The sequence below is a fragment of the Mchenga conophoros genome, linkage group LG2 (assembly GCF_057382185.1).
Source record: "Mchenga conophoros isolate Kocher_MC1m ecotype Shallow Benthic linkage group LG2, M_conophoros_male_GT1.1, whole genome shotgun sequence".
In the NCBI taxonomy this organism is placed as follows: domain Eukaryota; kingdom Metazoa; phylum Chordata; class Actinopteri; order Cichliformes; family Cichlidae; genus Mchenga; species Mchenga conophoros.
Window position 1 is genome coordinate 1,897,666 of NC_140527.1, and position 23,222 is coordinate 1,920,887.

General features: G+C 42.7%; 1 protein-coding gene across 3 annotated transcripts; it reads left to right on the top strand.

Annotated features, from left to right (window-relative positions):
* The first annotated feature begins 3,085 nt into the window (after nt 1-3,085).
* Nucleotides 3,086-22,582, top strand: abhd18 (abhydrolase domain containing 18). Of its 3 annotated transcripts, none has more exons than XM_085282521.1 (14): nt 3,086-3,241; nt 5,365-5,473; nt 8,866-8,950; nt 9,034-9,134; nt 12,252-12,327; nt 13,840-13,924; nt 15,941-15,968; nt 16,352-16,490; nt 17,118-17,207; nt 17,684-17,785; nt 18,068-18,267; nt 18,858-18,991; nt 20,127-20,289; nt 20,824-22,582. In XM_085282521.1, exons 2-14 carry the CDS (start codon nt 5,382-5,384, stop codon nt 20,879-20,881), a joined length of 1,353 nt encoding a protein of 450 aa, XP_085138647.1. In that variant the 5' UTR covers nt 3,086-3,241; nt 5,365-5,381; the 3' UTR covers nt 20,882-22,582. The 3 variants fall into 3 exon arrangements, with proteins under 3 accessions (XP_085138647.1, XP_085138654.1, XP_085138663.1); XM_085282528.1 differs by having other exon boundaries at nt 20,828-22,582; XM_085282537.1 differs by lacking the exons at nt 13,840-13,924; nt 15,941-15,968; nt 16,352-16,490 and having other exon boundaries at nt 3,087-3,241.
* Nucleotides 22,583-23,222: the final 640 nt, after the last annotated feature.

Below are 23,222 nucleotides of genomic sequence, written 5' to 3' on the forward strand. Positions count from 1 at the left end.
TTTAAGTGACTTACAGGTTTCTCTGAAAAATACTTTCTTATATCCAGATTCTTCCTCTTCGCTGCCGTCCTCCTCCTCGCAGCGCAGGCTTGCCGCTGCTAAAACTCAACAGAGCTCCCTGAAAGGCTCAGCCAATCACATTGGCCATATTTGTCACATGAGGTAGGACTCCAGTAGAGCACGTAATTTAACTCTTTCTGCACCGCTGGGTGAATGAGACGCTGACAGATCGCTTTTTTTTCTTCTTCCTATCAGGTTTGTTTTTCTTTACTCGAAGAGATCAAATTATTGGTGGGGACAATTCAATAATCGCTGGATATTGGTGGGGACATGTCCCTTCCGTCCATGCCAAATCGACGCCCTTGCCCGAATCGATTCAATCCATGATTCGATTCGATTTGGGGAAATTTGGCCTCAGTCAGCAATATTATAATTTAGATCATGCATCTGTATAATGAAGACACTGGACTCAGCAGTTCGAGTGAAGTTCACCAACTTTACTTCGTTTCCCGGAAGTACCCCCCCCACACACACACACACACATGGGTACAGTAGTCTCCCGCTACACCTCCTCCTTTTAGCTAAAGACACACTTCATAATGACTCACTCAGCTCACAAGAACAGGAGTGCAGAGCATTATCAAACGTTAAAATGATACACATCCCTCACTTGTTCACTTACATTTAAACGAAACACACAACTGTAAACATCTCTAACAGCCTAAGCCAGCTTTGAATAGGCCATGAATGGATGCCTTCAGAGAATTACACATCCAATCTTACAGGAGGTCTCACCACTCGACCAGATCTGGTAACAGTCCCTGTTGATGTGAGGTGGCTCCTCTCCTTAGAAAACCCGTCTGTAGATCTGGGAGCACTGGCAGGTCCAACTACTGCTCCAGTGGTTCCTTCAGTAGTAATCCACACCTTCTGTCCTGACTCTGTCTCAGTTCAGCAAGTACCACGACCAGATTTGGTGTGTGGTAGTAACAGGTAAATGAACTTTTTTTTTTAATGATTTGAATATATATGAATGCTTGTGCATGAATACACAAACAATACACATATGCTTTCATGCTTTCAATTGTGTAATTTACGTGATCTAGGTCAGCGGTCTCCAACCTTTTTTGCGCCACGGACCGGTTTATGCCCGACAATATTTTCACGGACCGGCCTTTAAGGTGTAAACACAACAAAATAAAACTAGTACCGGTACCGAAAAAAAGAAGATTTATTCATAACACACTGAAAAGACCCAGGAAAACCGAGTAAACGATAAAAAGATAACAAAATAACGCTGAAAACCGATAAAAACCCTGAAAACCACACATTTCACACCTGAGCCTCAACTCTCGCGGCCCGGTACCAAACGACTCACGGACCGGTACCGGTCCGAGGCCCGGGGGTTGGGGACCGCTGATCTAGGTAGCTCTGTTTTGGAAGTTCAGTTCAAGCTAGAAATGTGTTTTGAAGTTTGTACGTGTTTTGTCTCTAGGGGCCACCACATATATTTATATATAAACATATATAAATAAAAATACTTTTTTTTACATTAGTAATTCCTTTTGTGCATAATTTTATATTATTGTTAATAATAAATGAATTAAAGCAACAAAACAACCTGCAGAGCCGGTTCTCTAAAAAGAGCCGGAAATCCCATCACTACTGGACTCAGCACGTTCGGGTGAAGTTCACCAACTTTACTTCGTTTCCCGGAAGTACCCCCCCCCCCCCCCCCCCCACACACACACACACACACACACACACACATACACACACACAGCCTTATGGGTACAGTAGTCTCCCGCTACAGCATCAGTACATTTCCACATTTTTATATCTATAAAAAGGAAGCTGACACTTGCCAGACTTTATCAGAGCTGTGAGCATCACAGCAGAGGCCTTTGTGTCAAAGTAGCTGAAGATAAAACACAGAAAAACATGAAGGTGATTTTCCTGTTCTGGGATTTTATAAAAATATTCTGCAGTAGATCAAAAAACGAAAGAAAACCATTAATCAACATATGAACATTACCTGATGCTGCTGAAGTGAAGCAGAGCAAAGTTACAGCGGTTTGATTGGAGACACAGCTGAGTGTTTTGCAATTTTGCATAATTTTAAAAAGTTTAAATTTGTTCAGTATTGAACAGCAGAAATGAGGTTTTCTTTTCGGAAGTAAGTAAAAGTAAAAAAACAGCGGCCCACAGCGCTGCAAACAACGGTAGACTTGTGCGTAACAAGCAAGCGAATAATGCAGAAAACAGATTTTTAGACGGAAACTGTTCTTGAAGTACAGAGAGAGAGAGAGCTGTGCATGAAGTGTGGTGGAAGCAAAACAGCGAAAGTCAGAGTGAATTCATGACGATGCTGATCAAATGTGAAGCGCAGTTTGCTGCTTCTTTTGCTGCTGGTTTGGTGAATTTTGGTTGGAGAGAGATAAAACCTGCAGCTCAGAATCAGCGCAAAAAGGGCGCAAACACAAAGCGCGGGCCCGCCGAAACAGTGTCCGTGCCTGTGGGACATCTCACTGATCCTGATGCTGTTTACGTCTTTGTGCAGAATCCGTGTTTCTGCTCTCATTTACGGTTTTAGCTGTTTGGTGGTTGTTGAAATTTTGTGAGGTTTAACCTGAGATTCTGGCTTTTCGGGCAAAATAAATTTATAATAAAAAAGATGGATTCAGTTATTCGTCCCTCCTAAGCCAGGGGAGGAGCTGGAAGTGTGGCCAGTCAGCATGCTGCTTCTACCCGGCAGCCGTGTCTGTTGCTGCCACAAAAAACGGATATAAGAAATAAGGCAAGAAAGTAATTAACCCGCTGATGAAAATGGCTTGTAAAATATTCCGTTGTCGTCCGGGGAACAGTCGCTTATTTTTTATTTCATTTTATCGATAATAATAATAATGATCTTACAGATTTTAAAAAAAAATATTTCTATCTTTAAAAAGTCATGTTTGATACTCTGAACTAAACACGCGTCTTTTAAAATTCAATTTCTTCCGAAAATGTCTGAAAATGTGGCGAATCTGAAACTTGGAGCTTGTTCTGACAGGTTGTACCGTTAACAAACACCAGATAACGTGAAAACCGGTTAATCTGGAACACCGGAAGTTCCGACCGTTTTTTCCTTTAAATTGCGACCATTCCTCCCAGTAGCTTGACGAAGTCACTATATTTGCCTTCCTTAGCTCAACTAGCCGTGCGAGCAAAGCCAGAGATATACGTTCGGGTACAGACTGAGGTAGTGCTGTTGTTTCTCTCTGTGTTTGCATGGTTTGAAACTCGCTAATGAATGACTAAGGCGAAGTTTGCTAACTTACAGCTAGCAGCAAGTTGAAACGCGTGGCGGTGTCCGTCGTACAGCTGGTCTCTGCGTTATATTGTCAGCGTGTTGTTGTTATTACAGTTACTACCCACAGCGACCAGTGGAAGACGATATAGCGTTTTATGCTGTAACAAGGTGATGATTATGCGTGGAAATGGAAATTACGAGTCACCCCGTCATTGTACCGCACATCACTGACAGCTTTGTTCTGATTTGTTTCTGTCATAAAACTAAAGCGCCGTCGTGATCCGAGTATGTGGAGGAAGTATTTCCTCTGAAGGCTCACTGTTAGAAATGTGCACTAATCAAGCTTTAGGTCAAGTCAGCCGCCAGACCTCCCTGACGACCTCTGCTCATGTCAGTGTTGTCAAATCTCGCGAGAAGAGCTAGAGTTGAGAAGTCACATGAAATATATAAATTTGTTTATGTTCTTATATCTGCTCAGTTTCAAATGGCAATGCAACCAACCGGGGAAATATCACTTTATGAAGAGAAATGTGATACGTTTCATCAGAGTAGTGTAATGGGAGATCTGCATCATCCTTCAGATTACTCGGCAGCTCTGTTCTGTCACATCTTAAATGTACTCTGTTGGACTGAGATCTGCGCCCTATTCCAGGAAGATGGCTAAAAATGAGTCTGTTAACTGTGAGGTGGTGGCTGACAGACTATGTGAACGTAACATGCTCGCTGGCAGATTTTCTTCCTGACTTATCCCTTCCTGCTGCACCTCAACCAGCTCTCTGACACTCTTTCCTCATTCATAAAGTCACTGCCAAAGTGCACAGTTTGTTATTTTGTTATATCTGGTTTGCTTTTTTTGTACTTAACATAACTGCTTTTACAATAATTCACTCATATGGACAGAGACTTTAAGAATAAAATGTTTTGTCTCCATCTTTCTAACCCTGCCTCAGTAGATGATCATGCTTATGTCAGCCAGTTTTCCTGCAGTCGTCATTCATGCTGTAATCAGTCACACTGATTGAGAAAAGGTCTGTCACATTAGGGAACTGGCACATGTTTGAGTGAAGACTAGGCTGAAGTTATTTTAAGACTTAAGTGGGATGAAATGTGTTTCAGAGCGAGTTGTTAAATACAGGATGCTCAACTGTTTATGTTGAATTTGTTCACAAGTTAACATTCAGCCATTAAATGCTGGCAGAGTCTGAACCTCAATGTATTTTCCACTGAAAATATCCTAAATCAGTCTTGATTTTTCAAAAATGATTATTAACAATATAATAACCTGAATTAAAAGGTTTGAGCAGACATGGTTAGCTGTCTGTATATTCAAGGAGACATTAAAATAGGAATAAAAAACAGAATTAGGAGTGTTGGCATGTAAGTGGTGCTCAAGCAGCTGTTCAGTGTTCCAGTGTTATTAGACCCAACGTTCGATAATGGTCAGCTAATGGAGTTAGCAACGTTTTCACCCTTTAGCATCATGTTGGCCAAGTGGTTAGCAAACAGAAACTTGTCTATTACGATGCTAAATCACTAAAGCTTATTTACTTGCTAATGCTAGCTTTTTTCCATACCAAGCACTAGTCCTAACTGATCTCAGGACAGTGAAAGCAGACCCATTGGCAGCTTGTCTCGCAGGTTGCTCTCCCATCAGTTTACTGTCATAGACCAGTGGTTTATCCATAATGTACATGCACAAACCACCAGAAAAACACTGCTGGCCTCTGAGCTTACTGAGCTCCAGCCGTTATCACTGTGAGAAAGACACGCTTTTAAAACAGATGCAAACTACTGTTTCCTGTGAGATCTGAAATTTCCTTTGTCTTCATGTATCCTCATCTTTACATTGGACATTCAAGCACTTCCTGCCTTGCTTGTCCTGACAGAACACGACTGACTCAAAGGAATCGGTGCTCGTAGAGCGACTCGTTTAACCTTTTTTGGGGGAGGTATATTGCTCAGTTGTCAAACAAAGATGTATTAGCATCTGACTTTTTTTTGTTATTTTCTGTTCTTAACAATCCTACAGGAAGTAAGCACTTTCAGAATAAAGCATGTCCTTCTCTTTGTAGATGCCAGGGGCTGGTCCATGGGTGTGAGCCGACTGGATGTATTCTACCGAAGGCTGCTCCTCACCAAACTCTTTATTGGGGGATGGGGGAAGCCCGAAGACCTCAAGAGGTATGAAGCATTTTGTCATGGCCCTTTCACATAGGACGGGGCATGCACTGCGCTCTGAAACCCAATGTTTTCTGTACGTGCACCAAACAATAACTGTTTCCCGCCTGCGTTTAGCAAGTGCAGCGCAAGTGTCCTGTCGGGGAGTACTGCAGTTGTGCTAAATTCAACCACACAGTGAAGCCAACCACAGAAGAAAAGTTGATTCTTTGTGATATCAGAATCAGAAAGGGTTTTATTGCCAAATGTTGAGCAGGTTTACAACATTAGGAAATTGCTGCGGTACTTAGTGCAAACATACTGTCATAAATTACGCTTAAATAAACATAAAAATTAAAAGTGCTAAGTAGATAGATATATACATGAGTGCAGGTGGTGATCAGTGCCAAACATGGAATGATGCAGTGAACACAGCGTAGGGTCATGTGTTAGTGGTGGGAACAGTCATACGGTTATTGTTCATGTGTCCAACAGCAGAGGGGAAGAAACTGTTCTTATGGCGAGAGGTTCTGGTGCGAATGGACCGGAGCCTCCTGCCTGAGGGGTGGAATTGTAGATGCCCACTTTACTCTACAGGGTGGGCCATTTCTATGGATACAGATACACTGTAATAACATGGGAATGGTTGGTGATACTAAAGTCCTGTTTGTGGCACATTAGTATATGTGAGGGGGCAAACTCCTCAAGATGGGTGGTGACCATGGTGGCCATGTAGAAGTCGGCCATCTTGGATACAACTTTTGTTTTTTCAATAGGAAGAGGGCCATGTGACACATCACACTTATTGGTAATGTCACAAGAACAACAATGGTGTGCTTGGTTTCAACGTAACTTTATTCTTTCATGAGTTATTTACAAGTTTCTGACCACTCATAAAATGTGTTCAATGTGCTGCCATTGTGTTGGATTGTCAATGCAACCCTCTTCTCCCACTCTTCACACACTGATAGCAACACCGCAGGAGAAATGCCAGCACAGGCATCCAGTATCCGTAGTTTCAGGTGCTGCACATCTCGTATCTTCACACCATAGACAATTGCCTTCAGATGACCCCAAAGATAAAAGTCTAAGGGGGTCAGATCGCGAGACCTTGTGGGCCATTCAACTGGCCCACGACGACCAATCCACTTTCCAGGAAACTGTTCATCTAGGAATGCTCGGACCTGCACCCATAATGTGGTGGTGCACCATCTTGCTGGAAAAACTCAGGGAACGTGCCAGCTTCAGTGCATAAAGAGGGAAACACATCATCATGTAGCAATTTCAAATATCCAGTGGCCTTGAGGTTTCCATTGATGAAGAATGGACCCACTATCGTTGTTCCCCATATACCACACCAAACCATCACTTTGTTGTTCCAACAGTCTTGGAGGGATCCATCCAGTGTGGGTTAGTGTCAGACCAATAGCGGTGGTTTTGTTTGTTAACACCATTCACATAAAAGTTTGTCTCATCACTGAACAAAATCTTCTGCGTGAACTGAGGGTCCTGTTCCAGTTTTTGTTTTGCCCATTCTGCAAATTCTGTGGCCGATCTGGGTCATCCTCGCTGAGATGCTGCAGCAGCTGGAGTTTGTAAGGGTGCCATTTGTGAGTAGCTGATATCCGCCGAAGGGATGTTCGACTAATGCCACTCTCCAGTGACATGCGGCGAGTGCTACGCTGTGGGCTCTTGCTGAATGAAGCTAGGACAGCCACTGATGTTTCTTCATCAGTGACAGTTTTCTTGCGTCCACATTTTGGCAAATCCAACACTGAACCAGTTTCACGAGCAAGCAGTTTGCTAACTGTAGCATGGGAGATGGGTGGTCTCGTAGGGGGTCTTGCATTGAAATCTGCTGCAATGACCCGGTTACTGCGTTCACCAGATATCAACACAATTTCAATCCTCACGTGTTAACCTCTTCGACATGTCAATGGCTGTGAACAAAGAGAAACTTGTAAATAACTCATGAAAGAATAAAGTTACGTTGAAACCAAGCACACCATTGTTGTGACATTACCAATAAGTTTGATGTGTCACATGGCCCTCTCCCTATTGAAAAAAACTAAAGTTGTATCCAAGATGGCCGACTTCTAAATGGCCACCATGGTCACCGCCCATCTTGAGGAGTTTGCCCCTCACATATACTAATGTGCCACAAACAGGACTTTAATATCACCAACCATTCCCATGTTATTACGCTGTATCCATATGAATGACCCACCCTGTACTCAGACTTTTCTGATTTAGTACTCAGGTCAGATGAAATCATTCTTTAAAGTTACAATAACGGATTACACAGCATTTGGGAATACATTAACTGACAGTATGTCTTGAAAAGTGTTATAACTAAGTTTAAGGACATAATTCCTCCTCTGTCATGCTCTTCAGTACTGTGCACCACACAGTACCCAAACCCTCCACACAGGTTGATCATCTCGTTAATAGACTTACATCCTCACTGTGTACGACTCTGGATATGCTGACCCAAAAACAAAACCTCAAATCACAAGTACTTGACTCTCTTATGTCTTAAACACACATCGTAAAGCAGCTGACTCATAAGCTTGAGAAGAAATGGTGTCTTAGTAATTTAGAAGATCTTCATTCAGCCTGGAAAAAGAGTTTGTTGCTGTACAAACAGCCCTCTGCACAGCTAGGGCATTTTCCTGCTCATCACGCATTGAAGAACAACCCTGAGTTTCTCTGCAGTACTGTAGCTGATGACCAGTTAACTGCTTTACAGACACACAGCTGCTCTTTCAAGAGTTTTGGAAATTAAAAGGAAGGATTGGCCTATAATTAGCTAAGAGAGCTGGGAGGAGTAATGCACAGTTTAATTACTACCACCTTAAAGGTTTGTAGCCCATCAGTGGCATAGACTGATCATATTTAAGACTGAAGCATTAATTAATGGTAGTACTTATTTGGGCAGCTTAGAATTGAATCTAATAGACTTGATGGTTTGGAGGAAGTGATAGTTGAAGTTAACTCTGGATCAGTCAGTGTCAGTCTTATGTAAGGCAGCTGGGGTTGGTTCTTCAGTCAGTGATGAACAGGAAGGTGTCTTAGCTTTTTTTCTATAATTGTTGGTTTATCATTATTTTATATTGTTCTAGGCTAAATGATCTTCTAAATTAGTGAGACCCCCCAAGAGGGTCATGGACCCCCTCTTGATCCTCTACCCAATCACACGAGCCAAGGCGTGAAAACGGGTGTGGCTCACAATCAGCCAGGGTGAGGTCATTGTGAAACCCGGCCCCGCCCTATCATGTGATTTCCTAGAGCTAGTGGTGGTCGAGCTGCCTTCGCCCGCACTTCATCAGGTGGTAACCTCCAGCTTACAGTGAGCAGGTCGTGGATGAGATCAGCACGTCCTCAGCTGCAAACTGATGTGTCTGTTTGTTTTGTAGAATCTTTGAGTTTCGAAAGATAATTGGAGACAGAGAGAAGTGCAAGTCTCTGGTTCCTCAGGACTATCCCGTTTATATAAACAAGGTACATCATTTATTTCCTCTCTTTTCCTTCTTGTGCTGTTTTGTTTTTGTATTATTAGTTATTATTTGTGTGTTTGTGTGCAGACAGAGGAGCTTGCTGACTGTCATGTCCAAGAGGGCTTCTTTATCTCTCCTCTGGAGCATTTGGTTCCTGGGATCCTGCCACAAGAGGCTGTAAAGGCCAGGTACAAGAGGTGCTGTTGTTTGCCACTGCAATGAAAGGAGACAGAGAATAGACAGGAGAATGGGTTGTTTCCGAGTTTGATGCGGTGCTTTGTCCAGAGGGCCAAGTGGATGCTGGTTTAGGGTCTTTCAAACATACAGACGGGGTTTTAAAATAAAGTTATTCAGTTATTGTTTTAAACTTGAAACATTCATTGAATAACCTTTTTTTATGAATATTTTCTGTTATAGTTACAGGAAAATAAGCTCAGGGTGGCAGACGCATGCAATGACCAGCTAGAGAAAGACGAGATAAAAACAGGAACAAGAAAATGATGCAACATAATGTTCGGTTTAGTTTTCCTTCTTTTCTCCAGCATTGTTACCCTCAAACTTCTTGAACTCGTGACACATATACCCTCTGTCACGTCTGAGGTTTTGCATATCAGCACATGGTTAAAAACATCTTGTTCTTACCACTTTTTCAAATCAGGTAAATACAACCTCAGATGTGCAGAAATTACAGCGTCGTTATTTATTTAACAAAAATTCAGCTGAAGCTGACCCTGCTGTGTAATGGTACCCAGCCATCCTCCTCATGGCTCCATTTTGTTATAATACCACTAACAGCTGACTGTGAAATCTATGGCAGCGACTCGTTGCACAGGTGACATCCTGTCACGGTGCTTTGGTGGAAGTCACTGAGCTCCTGAGAGCGACCCATTCTTGTTTATAGCAGCCGTAAATGGACTGGTTCTTATCTAGTGCTTATCTACTCTACCTGAGCACTTGAGGCGCTCTATAGGGGCGGGTTCCCAGACAGAGATTAAAGCTAGTCCTAGATTTAAACAGCCAATGCAGACTAACAGAAATCTGCTTCCTCAGTCACGGTATAAACAGTGCCAGACTAAGCCTATTCCTGACTAAACTACGCTTGTTTACTGGAGGGAGATCAGAGCTAGTCCAGGCATAAACTGAAGTTTAAATAGAACGTCCCAGCAGGCAGGTTTAACTTCAGAGTTCATGTTGTTTGGTGAATAACATGGGTTACTTGGAGAATCTCAGAGATGATCAATGAAAACCGTCTGCTAGACAAATTGCTGACAGAAGTCATCCACTGAAGCTTTTTGATGACATCAGTTTTCGAGCTCGTTTCGAATGCATAAAGTAAATGATGTGGAGATCACTTCATTTTGGAACCCAGTCTTTCACCCAGTAAGTCCAGTAAGTCTGCAGGTGCTCTTAACTTTGTGTCTTTTGGCACCTTCCACAGAGAAGCTGGGGGTTTATGTGGGCTCGGTGAACCAACAGTGTCGTTCACTGTGTGCAGGACCATTTGTGGATTGAGAAGACAGAACATAAACTTCCCAGATGCTGAAACCTGAGTTAATTACAAGTTCTATGAATTTGGGAACTTTCCAGGAGTCATCGGCTGCATCAGTGGAACCACAAAACGTCGCTCCATCCCAGATGCTGAGCAATACAGGAATCCCAAGAACTGGTTTTCCATTAATGTCCAGGGTGTATGCACTCCCCAGTTACAGTTTTCAAATATTCTTTCATGTTTGAAAGGTGTCACTCATGATTCCTGGATTTTAACTCATCACTGTGTTTGGAAGAGGAGATGATCATTATTGTTGCTTGGTGACAGTGGGCGTGCTCAAAGTTTTTGTTTACACCACACCTGAATTACACCTGAGCAAAGGTGCTACAGCCATATGCACACTGGGAGTCTAGTGGAGCACGTTTGGAGGAGTCGTTTTCAGAGTGCACTTCGATTCACACCAAGAAGCTGCTGCATTGTCATTAATGCAACAGCTGCTCTTCATAACTGCCTGAACAGCATGGATGCCCAGACCCTCCAATACTAGACCTTCACTTCCAACAAACCACAGAGGAGGCCTGACAGAGGAACGTTTGCATTGTGCTGCTTTAAGTAGCAACTTTTGACTAGCACTGGTGTTTTAAATGTTCTTAACTCCTATACAAACAATAAGAGTGTTTCTGCAATTTGCCTTAATTTCTATTAAATAATTAAAGATAGAGCAGGGCGATATGACCAAAATATTTATCACGATATACATTTGAAAACTTGCCATAACGATATAATTGACACGAGACAAAATACTTTACAACTTTATTAGTGCAAAAAACAAACAAACCCATCAATGTATTTTCACTTAAACAAGCAGCTTTTTTTAAGTGCATTAAAGTTATATAAACATGTAACAGTGCAAATGCAAATCCGTGCTGACAGTTTAACCAAAAGGCATTTCCAGTGGAAACTGGCCGACACATCCTCAGCATAACCATGTATAACATCCACAAAACTTAAAAAGAGGTTATACACACACAATACGGTAACATTATGTTGAAGCACAGCACGTATCACTCCGCGAGGCTCCGCCTACGATAGCCGTAATGCTCCGACAATCCATCAAGCGGTGCGGCTTCGTAGCTCAGCAAAGTCGTACTGAAACATCTGACAGATTTTCGAGCGCCGTGCACATAAAATCGTTTCCAGGTCAGTAAACACGACCAGAGTTCATACATAAGGCACACGGGATTATAAGGGGCTCTGTCGACTTTCAGAACAATCAAAGGATTGATTTTAAGTGCGCCGTATTTTCCAAACAACACGGTAATAACGACGGCCCGCTAGCATGCGCTACCAAAAATAGTGCTTTGTTGTGTATCTGACGGACGAAAGCTAAACCAGTTCCACACCAGTGAAGCTGCAGCATTTTTACAAACCAGTTCTGCTTCATCGTTTCATTCAACGATCTGCTTTCGCTCTTCTCATTCTGCGTCGCCGCCATGTGGGTATGTAAACAAAGGCACTGCGCATGCGCATTTTACCCACATTCTATCGCCATATTTCATTTTCCTATCGTTGCCCAACATTACACCGGTATTACCGTGAACGGTGTGATATGGCCCAGCCCTAATTAATGATATAGTTTAATGTGCCATGTTCTGCTCCATCTGAGGTTGTATTTGCTGACTTTGGAGCTAGCCACATGAGTCGTTAGGGCTGAAATGTAAGCTGTGTTTGTGCTGAAAATGTTTGAAGAGGATTTACTTATGCTGTGGGAATGCTGCCTGTAGACCTGCGGCTCTCATCGTTTGTGTTGTTCCAGGTTCCAGTTCATAGTTCCTAAGAGATGGCAGAAGAACAGACCAGTATGTATCCACTTAGCTGGGACTGGAGACCATGTAAGACTCTTACCTTTATTTTAATATGAATGTGCTCCCAGGCAGCCGCCACAGAACTCATAATGCTGAAACAAATACTTACAATACCAAACCAAAAAAATAAAACCATGTAAGTCCAGAGTTGTGCTGATGGATTTCTGTCTTTGCCACAGCAGCTTTTTCTTTATCAAGTAGAAAAACAGTTGTAGTTGTAACTTCTTTACACTGACAGAAGCGGAGTTTGACTGGTCCAGACCATCTAAGATCAAAGTGGGCCGTAAAGGCCACTGACAATCTTGTTTTCCTTTGAAATAACAACGAGCAGTGTTCACTTCCCTCCCACAATCATGTAAAACAAAGCACATGGATATAAAGAAAGTAGCTTTTTATCACCAAGTATATCATCCATTATCAGGCTATAGGACAGAGTCCCAAACACAGAGTAACCTGTAAGGTTTCGATGTGCTCTGATGTTCAGCAGCTCTCAGAGTGCACCGAGCAGTGAAAGAAAGAATTTATATGACGTGAGCTCGTGATCATCAAATCACAAAATTAATATTTTCTGCAGCAAGACCGACTCACATGTCTTTATTTGCAGCAGCACTGTTATATATGTTCGTGTTGTTTACAGTTCTCTATCCCGTGTGCTTTGATAATGTCACTAACTGCAGCAGGCAGCGCTCACTGGATCCAAGGGGTCAAACTCCCTTCATGTGAATGCACACAGAGGAAGGAAGCCTTGTGTCAGCTGACACAAAGAAACCCAGCTTATGTCGTAGTGAGCCCCCGTGGTTCTAAAACGAGGTGATCCAAACCTCACGTGGCATTTTATCATTGAGTGGGTGAAAAACTACGTAGGCTTTAGCAGTTTGTTAGTCTGGAGCATTAAGGTGTCGATTAACACCAAGGAGGAAAGACCCAGCAGCCATCTGCCTCCACCGATTACAGTGAGCACAAAGGTGGAGGGGGATGATCTGTGTCTGCATCGATACACAGACCCCGGGACCACCCACTCCTCTGTATACCACAACATTAACTGAAATGTGAGGCTGTGTGTCCAGCAGCTGAAGCCTGACCACAGCTGGCTCATGCAGCAGAACAATGATCCCATCCACAGAAGCAAGTCTGTAACAGACGAGCTGAAATGACCCGTCACAGTCCAGACCCCGGATCAACTCCAGTCCTCTGACTTATAGAGAAGAGTGTCGTATGTTTAGTGCTGTTGTTCATTTGAGGTCATATTTGCATAATTATAGAAGCTGTTAGGGACCAGATGATTCCTCAGACCTAAGACTTCTGCTGTGTTTTTGACATTACTGCAAGAAATCCTCAGAAGTTGAGCAGCAGACTTGGTTCAAGGTCCAGATTTACTGTGAAGCAGAGAAACGCGTCAGACGAGAAGATTTAATAAATAAATGGTGTCAAAGTGTGTGGTTAACTCTGGAAACTGACCCCAACAATCTGTAGGATCCAGGAGCTGTGATGATGACCTTTGGAATGCTGTTTCTGTCCTTGTGTTTCTATGACCTGTAGTTTTTCTGGCGTCGGCGGACCCTGATGGCTCGGCCCATGGTCAAAGAGGCAGGAATGGCGTCATTACTTCTGGAGAACCCTTATTATATCCTTCTGTTGTCTTCAACAACAACATCGTTTGTTGTTAACTTTCTTTCAAAGTTGCGACAAACTCACGACAAACATGGAAACTCAGTCAGCGAGTGTACAAACCAGTACGATGGCTGTCGCCGCTGCTGCTGATGAAACAAGCACATGACGAACATGCTGTGGAAAGTTCCCGTAATAACCTGTTTGTAAACAGAGTGTGCACTACCAGCCACCTGTTCAGACACATACAGTGGGGCAAAAAAGTATTTAGTCAGCCACCGATTGTGCAAGTTCCCCCACCTAAAATGATGACAGAGGTCAGTAATTTGCACCAGAGGTACACTTCAACTGTGAGAGACAGAATGTGAAAAAAAAATCCATGAATCCACATGGTAGGATTTGTAAAGAATTTATTGGTAAATCAGGGTGGAAAATAAGTATTTGGTCAATAACAAAAATACAACTCAATACTTTGTAACATAACCTTTGTTGGCAATAACAGAGGTCAAACGTTTACTATAGGTCTTTACCAGGTTTGCACACACAGTAGCTGGTATTTTGGCCCATTCCTCCATGCAGATCTTCTCGAGAGCAGTGATGTTTTGGGGCTGTCACCGAGCAACACGGACTTTCAACTCCCGCCACAGATTTTCTATGGGGTTGAGGTCTGGAGACTGGCTAGGCCACTCCAGGACTTTCAAATGCTTCTTACGGAGCCACTCCTTTGTTGCCCGGGCGGTGTGTTTTGGATCATTGTCATGTTGGAAGACCCAGCCTCGTTTCATCTTCAAAGTTCTCACTGATGGAAGGAGGTTTTGGCTCAAAATCTCACGATACATGGCCCCATTCATTCTGTCCTTAACACGGATCAGTCGTCCTGTCCCCTTGGCAGAAAAACAGCCCCATAGCATGATGTTTCCACCCCCATGCTTCACAGTAGGTATGGTGTTCTTGGGATGCAACTCAGTATTCTTCTTCCTCCAAACACGACGAGTTGAGTTTATACCAAAAAGTTCTACTTTGGTTTCATCTGACCACATGACATTCTCCCAATCCTCTGCTGTATCATCCATGTGCTCTCTGGCAAACTTCAGACGGGCCTGGACATGCACTGGCTTCAGCAGCGGAACACGTCTGGCACTGCGGGATTTGATTCCCTGCCGTTGTAGTGTGTTACTGATGGTGACCTTTGTTACTTTGGTCCCAGCTCTCTGCAGGTCATTCACCAGGTCCCCCCGTGTGGTTCTGGGATCTTTGCTCACCGTTCTCATGATCATTTTGACCCCACGGGATGAGATCTTGCGTGGAGCCCCAGATCGAGGGAGATTATCAGTGGTCTTGTATGTCTTCCATTTTCTGATGATTGCTCCCACAGTTGATTTTTTCACACCAAGCTGCTTGCCTATTGTAGATTCACTCTTCCCAGTCTGGTGCAGGTCTACAATACTTTTCCTGGTGTCCTTCGAAAGCTCTTTGGTCTTGGCCATGGCGGAGTTTGGAGTCTGACTGTTTGAGGCTGTGGACAGGTGTCTTTTATACAGATGATGAGTTCAAACAGGTGCCATTCATACAGGTAACGAGTGGGGGACAGAAAAGCTTCTTACAGAAGACGTTACAGGTCTGTGAGAGCCAGAGATTTTCCTTGTTTGAGGTGACCAAATACTTATTTTCCACCCTAATTTACGAATAAATTCTTTACAAATCCTACCATGTGAATTCATGGATTTTTTTTTCACATTCTGTCTCTCACAGTTGAAGTGTATCTCTGGTGCAAATTACTGACCTCTGTCATCATTTTAAGTGGGGGAACTTGCACAATCGGTGGCTGACTAAATACTTTTTTGCCCCACTGTATTCATAGAGCACTTCTGTTACAGACGCACTTGGATGCATCGATTCATGATCCTGCCCGAGGACACTTGTAGATCAGAGGAGCTGGGAATCGATCCAGTGACCTGATTAGAAGACAGCTGTGTCATGTTGTTGTTTTTATTTAATGTCTGCTACGAACGTTCCTTGACTGATGCTCCACATGGTTATCGAAAACCCAGAGACCAACTGTAAGTTGACTTGATCGATTAAAACCAGTTTGGAAAATTTAGTCGATTTAAAAAAAGTGATTTTTAACTTTGTGACAAAGATTCTCATTTAGTTTTCATGTTTGCAACAAGAAGGAGAAAAGAGGCAGAAACGTCTTCGATGTTTCCAAATCAGACTTATGGGCTGATTCAAACACCTGTTGGCTTTATTTACGTTTTAAATGCAAGGCTGTCGTTTTCAAGCATCGTTTGTTTCTAAACTGATTCATTTGACAAAGCGAGACTGTGTGAGACGCACTGAGCTGTTGGATGTTGTTATAGAAACAGACTTCACGGCTCGATTTTTCTCAAAGGTCAAATGAACGTATCGTAAATTGAATATAGATATCATTTGAGTGTTTTAGACGATCCAGTCTAAAAAATGTGTCGGACCTGTTTGTGATGGGCGGGGCTTTGATCCTGGAATCAACAGTCCTGCTTCGCTGGCTGGAGAGAGAAGGATACTGGCCCCTGGGAATGACGGGCATCTCTATGGGAGGATATGTGAGTCAAAGAAACTTGTCAAATAACATTTTACCACTAAATGTTTAGTTGTCGATCTTGTTATACGAGAGAGCAGCATCTTATTCCAACTTTGTTTTATTGATTTCAGCCACGACATACAAAGTTAGCAACAGCAAAGCCCCATCCGAATTCTCCCCCTACCAGGTCCACACGAGACAAGACGCCGCAGAGATCCAGTCTCAACACCCATACACACCCATACACACAACAAGCATAACAAGAAGGACCAAACTAAACAAAAGGAGAAAAAAAAATAAAGTAAAAATAAGATCAAATAAAAAAACACCAAACTTATGATGTCGCCTCGCTCAGTTCACTTCAGTCTCAGGAAGTAAAGTGATGGTGTCCACCAGTAAGAGACATGATTTCCAGGTTTTGTTACATTTCCTAATAAAACCTTTGAGAGAGAATCTAAGTTTAAGTTAAAGAGTACGTCCCCCACCCAATGGGCTCATGTTGGGGGTGGGGAAGCTTCCACTTCAACAGAACAAGCCTCCGAGTTCGTAAAGTGGGACAGAGCAGCATCTTGGTTTCATTTGGGGAAAGAAACTTGCAAGCCCAGTGTTATCTCTCTAAAGTGTGTCACTTGTGTGTCTTTGTGTCCAGATGGCGTCCCTGGCAGTGACCAACTGGCCCAAACCCATCCCTCTAATTCCCTGTTTGTCCTGGTCCACAGCCTCCAGTGTGTTCACCACGGTCAGGAGCAGTTCTACCTGCTGTACATCTATAAGGACACATTCACTTATTATTGCTTTCATACTGTTTCTGCCTGCAAAGCTGCTGTTACTGATCCAATACTAGTGTTAAATTCATGGTTCAGAGTCTGAGTGCAGCTGAAACTGGGAGTCAAATTGTTTCAGTTTGTCAAAATCAGATAAGACTGTTGATACTGAGTCTGGCTGAGCTGACATTTATTGATCTTTCAGGAGTTTATTTGTGGTGAAGACTTTAAAGTGGAATAAAATATTAATATATAAATTTTTTATAGCACTTTTTTGGGCGTGGTCGATTTGTGGCTCTAAGCCCGATAGTGTATGCATTTTTCTAGGACCCTCCAGGGGTTAAAGTTGTATGTTTATCTGCATTTTGATCATTTCTTGAGCAGGAGGAACAGTTAATGACTGAAAAATGTGTGTGTGTGTGTGTGTGTGTGTGTGTGTGTGTGTGTGCAGGGTGTGCTGAGTAAAGCAGTGAACTGGACACAGCTGGAGAAGCAATATGCAATTAATTCACGGTATGAAGAGGAGATCATCAAGCTGCTGGAGTACTGTGGGGTAAGTGTTCCTGCAGTTTCACAGGAGTACAGAATATTACTCGGATTACTTTCACAACTGTACGAGTACAACTGACTGGAGAAAGTACCCGTGTCTTCCTTTCATCACTCCCTCTGCACACACTAATACGCTGGTAAAATGTTTTTTGCAAAGATTGAATTTTTCTTTGTTTACTAAAAGAAGAAGTTAAGTGTGAAACTGTGCTTGTTGTGTTTTTGGTCTTGTGTCATACGTGTAACACATGCATGACTACATCTTTTGCTGCGTGTCCACTGCTGGTAGGCTGATTCCTTTAAGATGGGTCCCAAACTTGTAACGAATGTGGACGAGCATTTCCACGAGCTGTCTGAAGACCACAAACTGTCAGTGAGCCAGTGCAGCAGAGTGGACGGAGGACGTGACTGTGGTGGGGCCACAGACGGAGCAGAGCATCTGTTGTCGCTGGGGAGCAGTGTTGGAGCAAGCTTCGAAACTCTGCCAACGTGAGTGTTCGATCACTACACCTGCTGATGCGTTGGAATTTTTATAACATTTGAAACTGGTGTGTAATCACACATTAATGCTGCATTGTAAGAGTACAGGTGTTTTAAGACTTGCTGTCGAACATCTGGTTGAGCATCTGTTGCATGTTTCAAACAGTGCACAGTAACATGCAATTTTCCATCAGTATAAACCTGTTATGGTTACAGTATCAACAAACATGGACGTCCAGTATCGTGCAAAAGTCTTGAGCCATTTCCATTTTCCTGTTTTGCTAGGAAAATGTGAAAAAGGGTCAGACATGTGAAATGCATTAACTTAATAGTATACAGTGCACTACAGTATACAGTGCACTACAGTATACAGTGCACTACAGTATACAGTGCACTGTAGTATACAGTGGGGAAAATAATAACTTGATCAAGTGTGCCAAGCTTCTGCAGGCAGGTTCCACAGCCACAAACATTTGACCGAAGGATGCAAAGAAGCTGTGAAAGTGATATCGATAATGGAATAAGAATAAGCAAGTCTTATCCCCAGTGAGAATGTTTCATTATTAAGGGACATAAAACCGTTTCTTCTGTCTCCTCAGAGCTCTTGGTGGATATAACGCACACGGGAGAAGGACGGATCCCGCCGAATGTTGTCGTCCATCTTTACACAAAGAATCTATAAGTTTCATGAAGGCAGTGATGGATGAGTGCACACACATGGCCAACTTCTCTGGTGAGTGCTGCAGTGAATGATTACACCTCTGCTTAAAGAAGAACAAGCGAAGAATCACAACACTGAATTAATCCCTGTGGTCAGAGTTGCTCCCGGACATGAAGAACAGTAACTGGATAATACAACATATTACAAAGTTACAAAATATATATACAAGTATATTCTACACATGCCAGTATATAACACAAATGTATATGGTTGTTGTCAGCAGCACATCACAGCCGTCAGAAATGGTTTTGACCAATAAGGTTGCAGGTGGTGTCGTTACAGTTGGCGGTGATACTAAAGAGCTGATGCTGTGATAAAAGCGTTGGCTGCTGACGTTTGATGAATTGAAGGTCGTGATGGTCATACTGGTTTGTTTGTTGCCATTAAAGTGTGGATACTGGAGCATGGCACAATGAGTGAGACTACTGACGCCAAAACAGAAAGATGGACAATGACACCACGGGGGCGTTGGCTTGTAAAATTGAAACCGTATAGAAGGAATATCAGCCAAGTGTGGAAAGAATTAAGAGACTCGCAACAAGCTGATGAAAAACGATGTTCTCCTCAGATCAGAGAAACTCAGCACCGTCTTTTTCGCACCTGTAGAGCCTTTGTTTAATCTGCTTTTACACAGGAAGTGTCAGTTTTCTGCTCGTTGCTAAAATAGAGACTTGTCCCACCTGTGTCCTCGCTCCTTGGGCCGTATGTAGACAGTTCCTTACGAGCTCTTTTGTCTCTGTTACTTGAACAGTACACAATCTCCAGCGTGATTATTTTTACTTTTAATATTGTGTTCAAAGGATTTATTGAATGTTTGATACTGATACACCATCAAAAGGCACAGAAGATCAGTTCTGCTGCTGAATGAACGACACAGGGATTGTAATCATTCTCCAGGATTGTCATTGTGAAGCTAGAACACTGTGAGGGAAATAGGATGAGCTTCGTCCTGGCTCATACAAGAAGGTGTGAGAGGAGAGGAGGCACAGGTCACTGCAGAGGACCCAGCTGATCTTCAGTCATGTTTAACAGCTCACTGTTCCTGCGGTGTCTACCACCCTCTTCTGGCAGAAAAGATTTGCATGTGTTTTGCACAAAAGTGAAAGAATGTTGTGTAGATGTCCCTGTGTTTCCCTCTCTGCTGCAGTTCCTGTAGATACCAGTCTCATCGTTGTTGTCCAGGCCAAAGAGGATGCATATGTGCCCCGAACAGGAGTCCTGAGTCTGCAGGAGATCTGGCCAGGCTGTGAAGTCAGATATCTGAGAGGAGGACACATCAGTGCATACCTATTTAAACAGAATATATTCAGGTAAAGTTATAGTGTTGAAAATGATCCAAAAGGTGTTTTTTAAGTTTCTCATTTATGCCTAATTAAACTATACTCACACAAAAACATGCTAAATCTGAGAATACACACAATCCATATTTATCTGCTCTATTCTACAAGCTCTAGTTTTGAAACGTTGCTGTTTTATAGCAGAAAGTTGACATTAGTAACAGAGCGTCCTTCATTATGAATATGAATTTAGACTAGATGTCAATGCCTGAATGATGTCTCCACTGTACCAAATATGACGTCAAATTCAAAGAAAGTCTAGAAATTGTTCACAGGAGCCAAAGTTGTTTGTAGAAGTGTCACAGCTGCACTTCCTGGTTCAGGTGTGGTACATATAGACAGATAACATGTCTGAGAATGATCGTTAAACTGTGGCTGTTGTCTGGTTAATCTGATGTTAGAGTTGGGCCACCCTCACAGTATTTCACACATTTCATCATTTTTACGTATATGATTTGTTTGTCATGGACAGCTTTGCTACGTTAACGTTACCTGTTTCATTTCCAGACAGGCCATATATGATGCCTTTGACAGATTCTGCGTGAAGTATCCCAACCTGCACTAGCCACTGGAGCCAGGCTGGACGTTTGCCTTCACCACTCTCAGTGTGGCAGCTGAGATCTTTCCTTGTGAGGCACGTGTGACATTTACAGGGTAGCCTCAGAGAAGGTGGAGCTGAGCACGCCTCTTCCTGTTTGTATAAGGCTGTGTGATCTAGGTGTGCGACAAACCTCGCCGTGCATAACTGAAACTGTAGCAGTTTAAAATGTTGTTATGTGCTGTGAAAGAAACATCCGGGTGTCTAGCTTCAGTTTGATAACTGCTGGTGATCATTGATAGCACTGTGTGCAGCTTTTATTGCTCCTGTATCACCAGGCTGCAGGTGTCCTGCTGTTTTCCACTTCTCTTCCTTATCTGACACAACCTTGGATGTGATACTCGAGCCCGAGCCATTCCATATGAAATCACAGAGCTTCCTCAGAACTGACCAGTTTATGTTGGACTGACTTTAGCATATTTGATGAAACCATGAAAGATTCTTACTGAAATTGTGACGGTTGTACAGGTCCCTGAAATTCTTAGGAGCTGGTTGAAATCTGGCTCTTTTTTATTTTGATGCTGACGCTTAAATCTTCGATGATCACATGAACTTTTCTGGGCTGAAAGAAACGTTGAGTACGAGATGTGGGATAAAACACCGGGGGGACGCCGCTCGATCGCTTCTCCCTGGAATGTTGTCCTGATGTCACATGAATCAAATTTAAAGGAGGCTGAAGTAAATGTTAAATCCCAACAAAGTTTGATGGTAATGAAAGTCAAAGCTTTGTCCTGTGTCCACTGTGACTGGTGCACTTTGAGGTTAACTGGCTTCACTGTGTTTGCTGTGCTGCTCACATGTAAAGTGGAAACAAATAAATCTCCTTTCTGACAGTTTCAGCACATTTCTTCTTCTCTTAGCTGCTCCTGTCTGTATGTTTCAGCCTGTATTTTTGTAAGAACTATAACAGTGTGGACAGCAGGACCCTATGATTGTCTGTTATTAACAGTATTGAGTCTGAACTCTGTGGGAAGAACATTGTTATTCAATATTTAACCCCAGTGCGTGCATTATGATAGAAATGGACAATGAACAGGACGCTGGACGCTCCTTAGAGGCACAGGCTGACACTCGATGATGTCTCAGACAAATCTGTGCTATGGCAACAAAGATCGGCATCATTCACTTTCCAATCAGCACATTTTTGGAACATTTCCTCCGATTTCAATGTCTGAAAAAGGACTAAAAGTGGGTGGAGGGACCATTTTAAAAACATATATAAAAGTATTTAAAGCAGAAAATTCACATTGTTATGAATATAAACATTTTCTACCGTATAATTTTCCTACCATGTTGGAGCAGGAGGGTGGGTGACCCACCATCCTGTATTTGGACCTACTACATCAGAGCATCTGCATTAAAATAGTGATGTCGCTCTATAATGAGTGACTTTGAGGAAGACCTTTGAGTTTAGTGAAAGAAATGTTCATTCTAATTGTAATTATGAACTATGTGCAGATATTCTTGATGCCATTACAACTGCTGAGCAGTACAGGCAATGTTTAAATCGCCACGCCTCACTGGAAGTGTTTTATTTGTGTTTTCTTTTAAGTGCTTCACATGTTAACTGTGTTGTGTTTCATACATGACTTCTGCTCTTTTGTTTCTTAGAGTTCTCGTTTCTACACTGTGAAGCCTGCATCAGCATTAAAGGATTTCTTCAGCCTGCTCGAGCTGCAGGTTCTTGCTTGGCAATAATAATCTTATGGTCGCCCGCTCGCTGTGTGTGCAGTTTCTTTCTCACAGCTCATCACTGGAGTGAATACTCACTCACTACTTAAGTGCATGGACGGCTGTTTATGTGTATCATAGCTTTCAGTTATAAACCACAGACTTTATAATGAAGCAGCTTCTCTGGTTGAATCCTGTCATCCTCCTGAGGTATCAGATTTCTCCAGAGAGCCGCTGTCTTACAGCCTCCGACTACCTACGTGGTCTCCGTTAGGGGGGGCAGAAGAGGCCCCAGCCCTCCATGCACCAACAATCTGCAACAGCTGATCCCGGGAAACACAGACGTTCCCAGCATAGAGACAGAATCTGTCCACTGTGATCTTAGTGTGTGCAGTACTGCAGATTGTGGGATAGATGTGATACCAAGTAAATGTATGGCCAGTATTGCTGATACTTTTAATCTATAAAAGCAGCTTATGTAGGGGAGAGCAGTGTATCATAACTTATGACATGAATCATAAGTTTGCAACTTCTGCAGACGTTTTTAATGAATCACTGTGATTCTGCAACACTGAGTTAATAAACACACCTGTGAGCTTTTCATTTGAAACTTTTTGTAGACCTGAAAGGTCCGTGT

Bases quoted from the DNA above. Each gene is read 5' to 3' on its own strand.
- abhd18 (XM_085282521.1), top strand. From the start codon at position 5,382: ATGGGTGTGAGCCGACTGGATGTATTCTACCGAAGGCTGCTCCTCACC. The intron at 13,925-15,940 runs ATATCCTTCTGT...CTGATGCTCCAC, and splicing joins ACTTCTGGAGAACCCTTATT to ATGGTTATCGAAAACCCAGA. The intron at 15,969-16,351 runs GTAAGTTGACTT...TGAGTGTTTTAG, and splicing joins CGAAAACCCAGAGACCAACT to ACGATCCAGTCTAAAAAATG.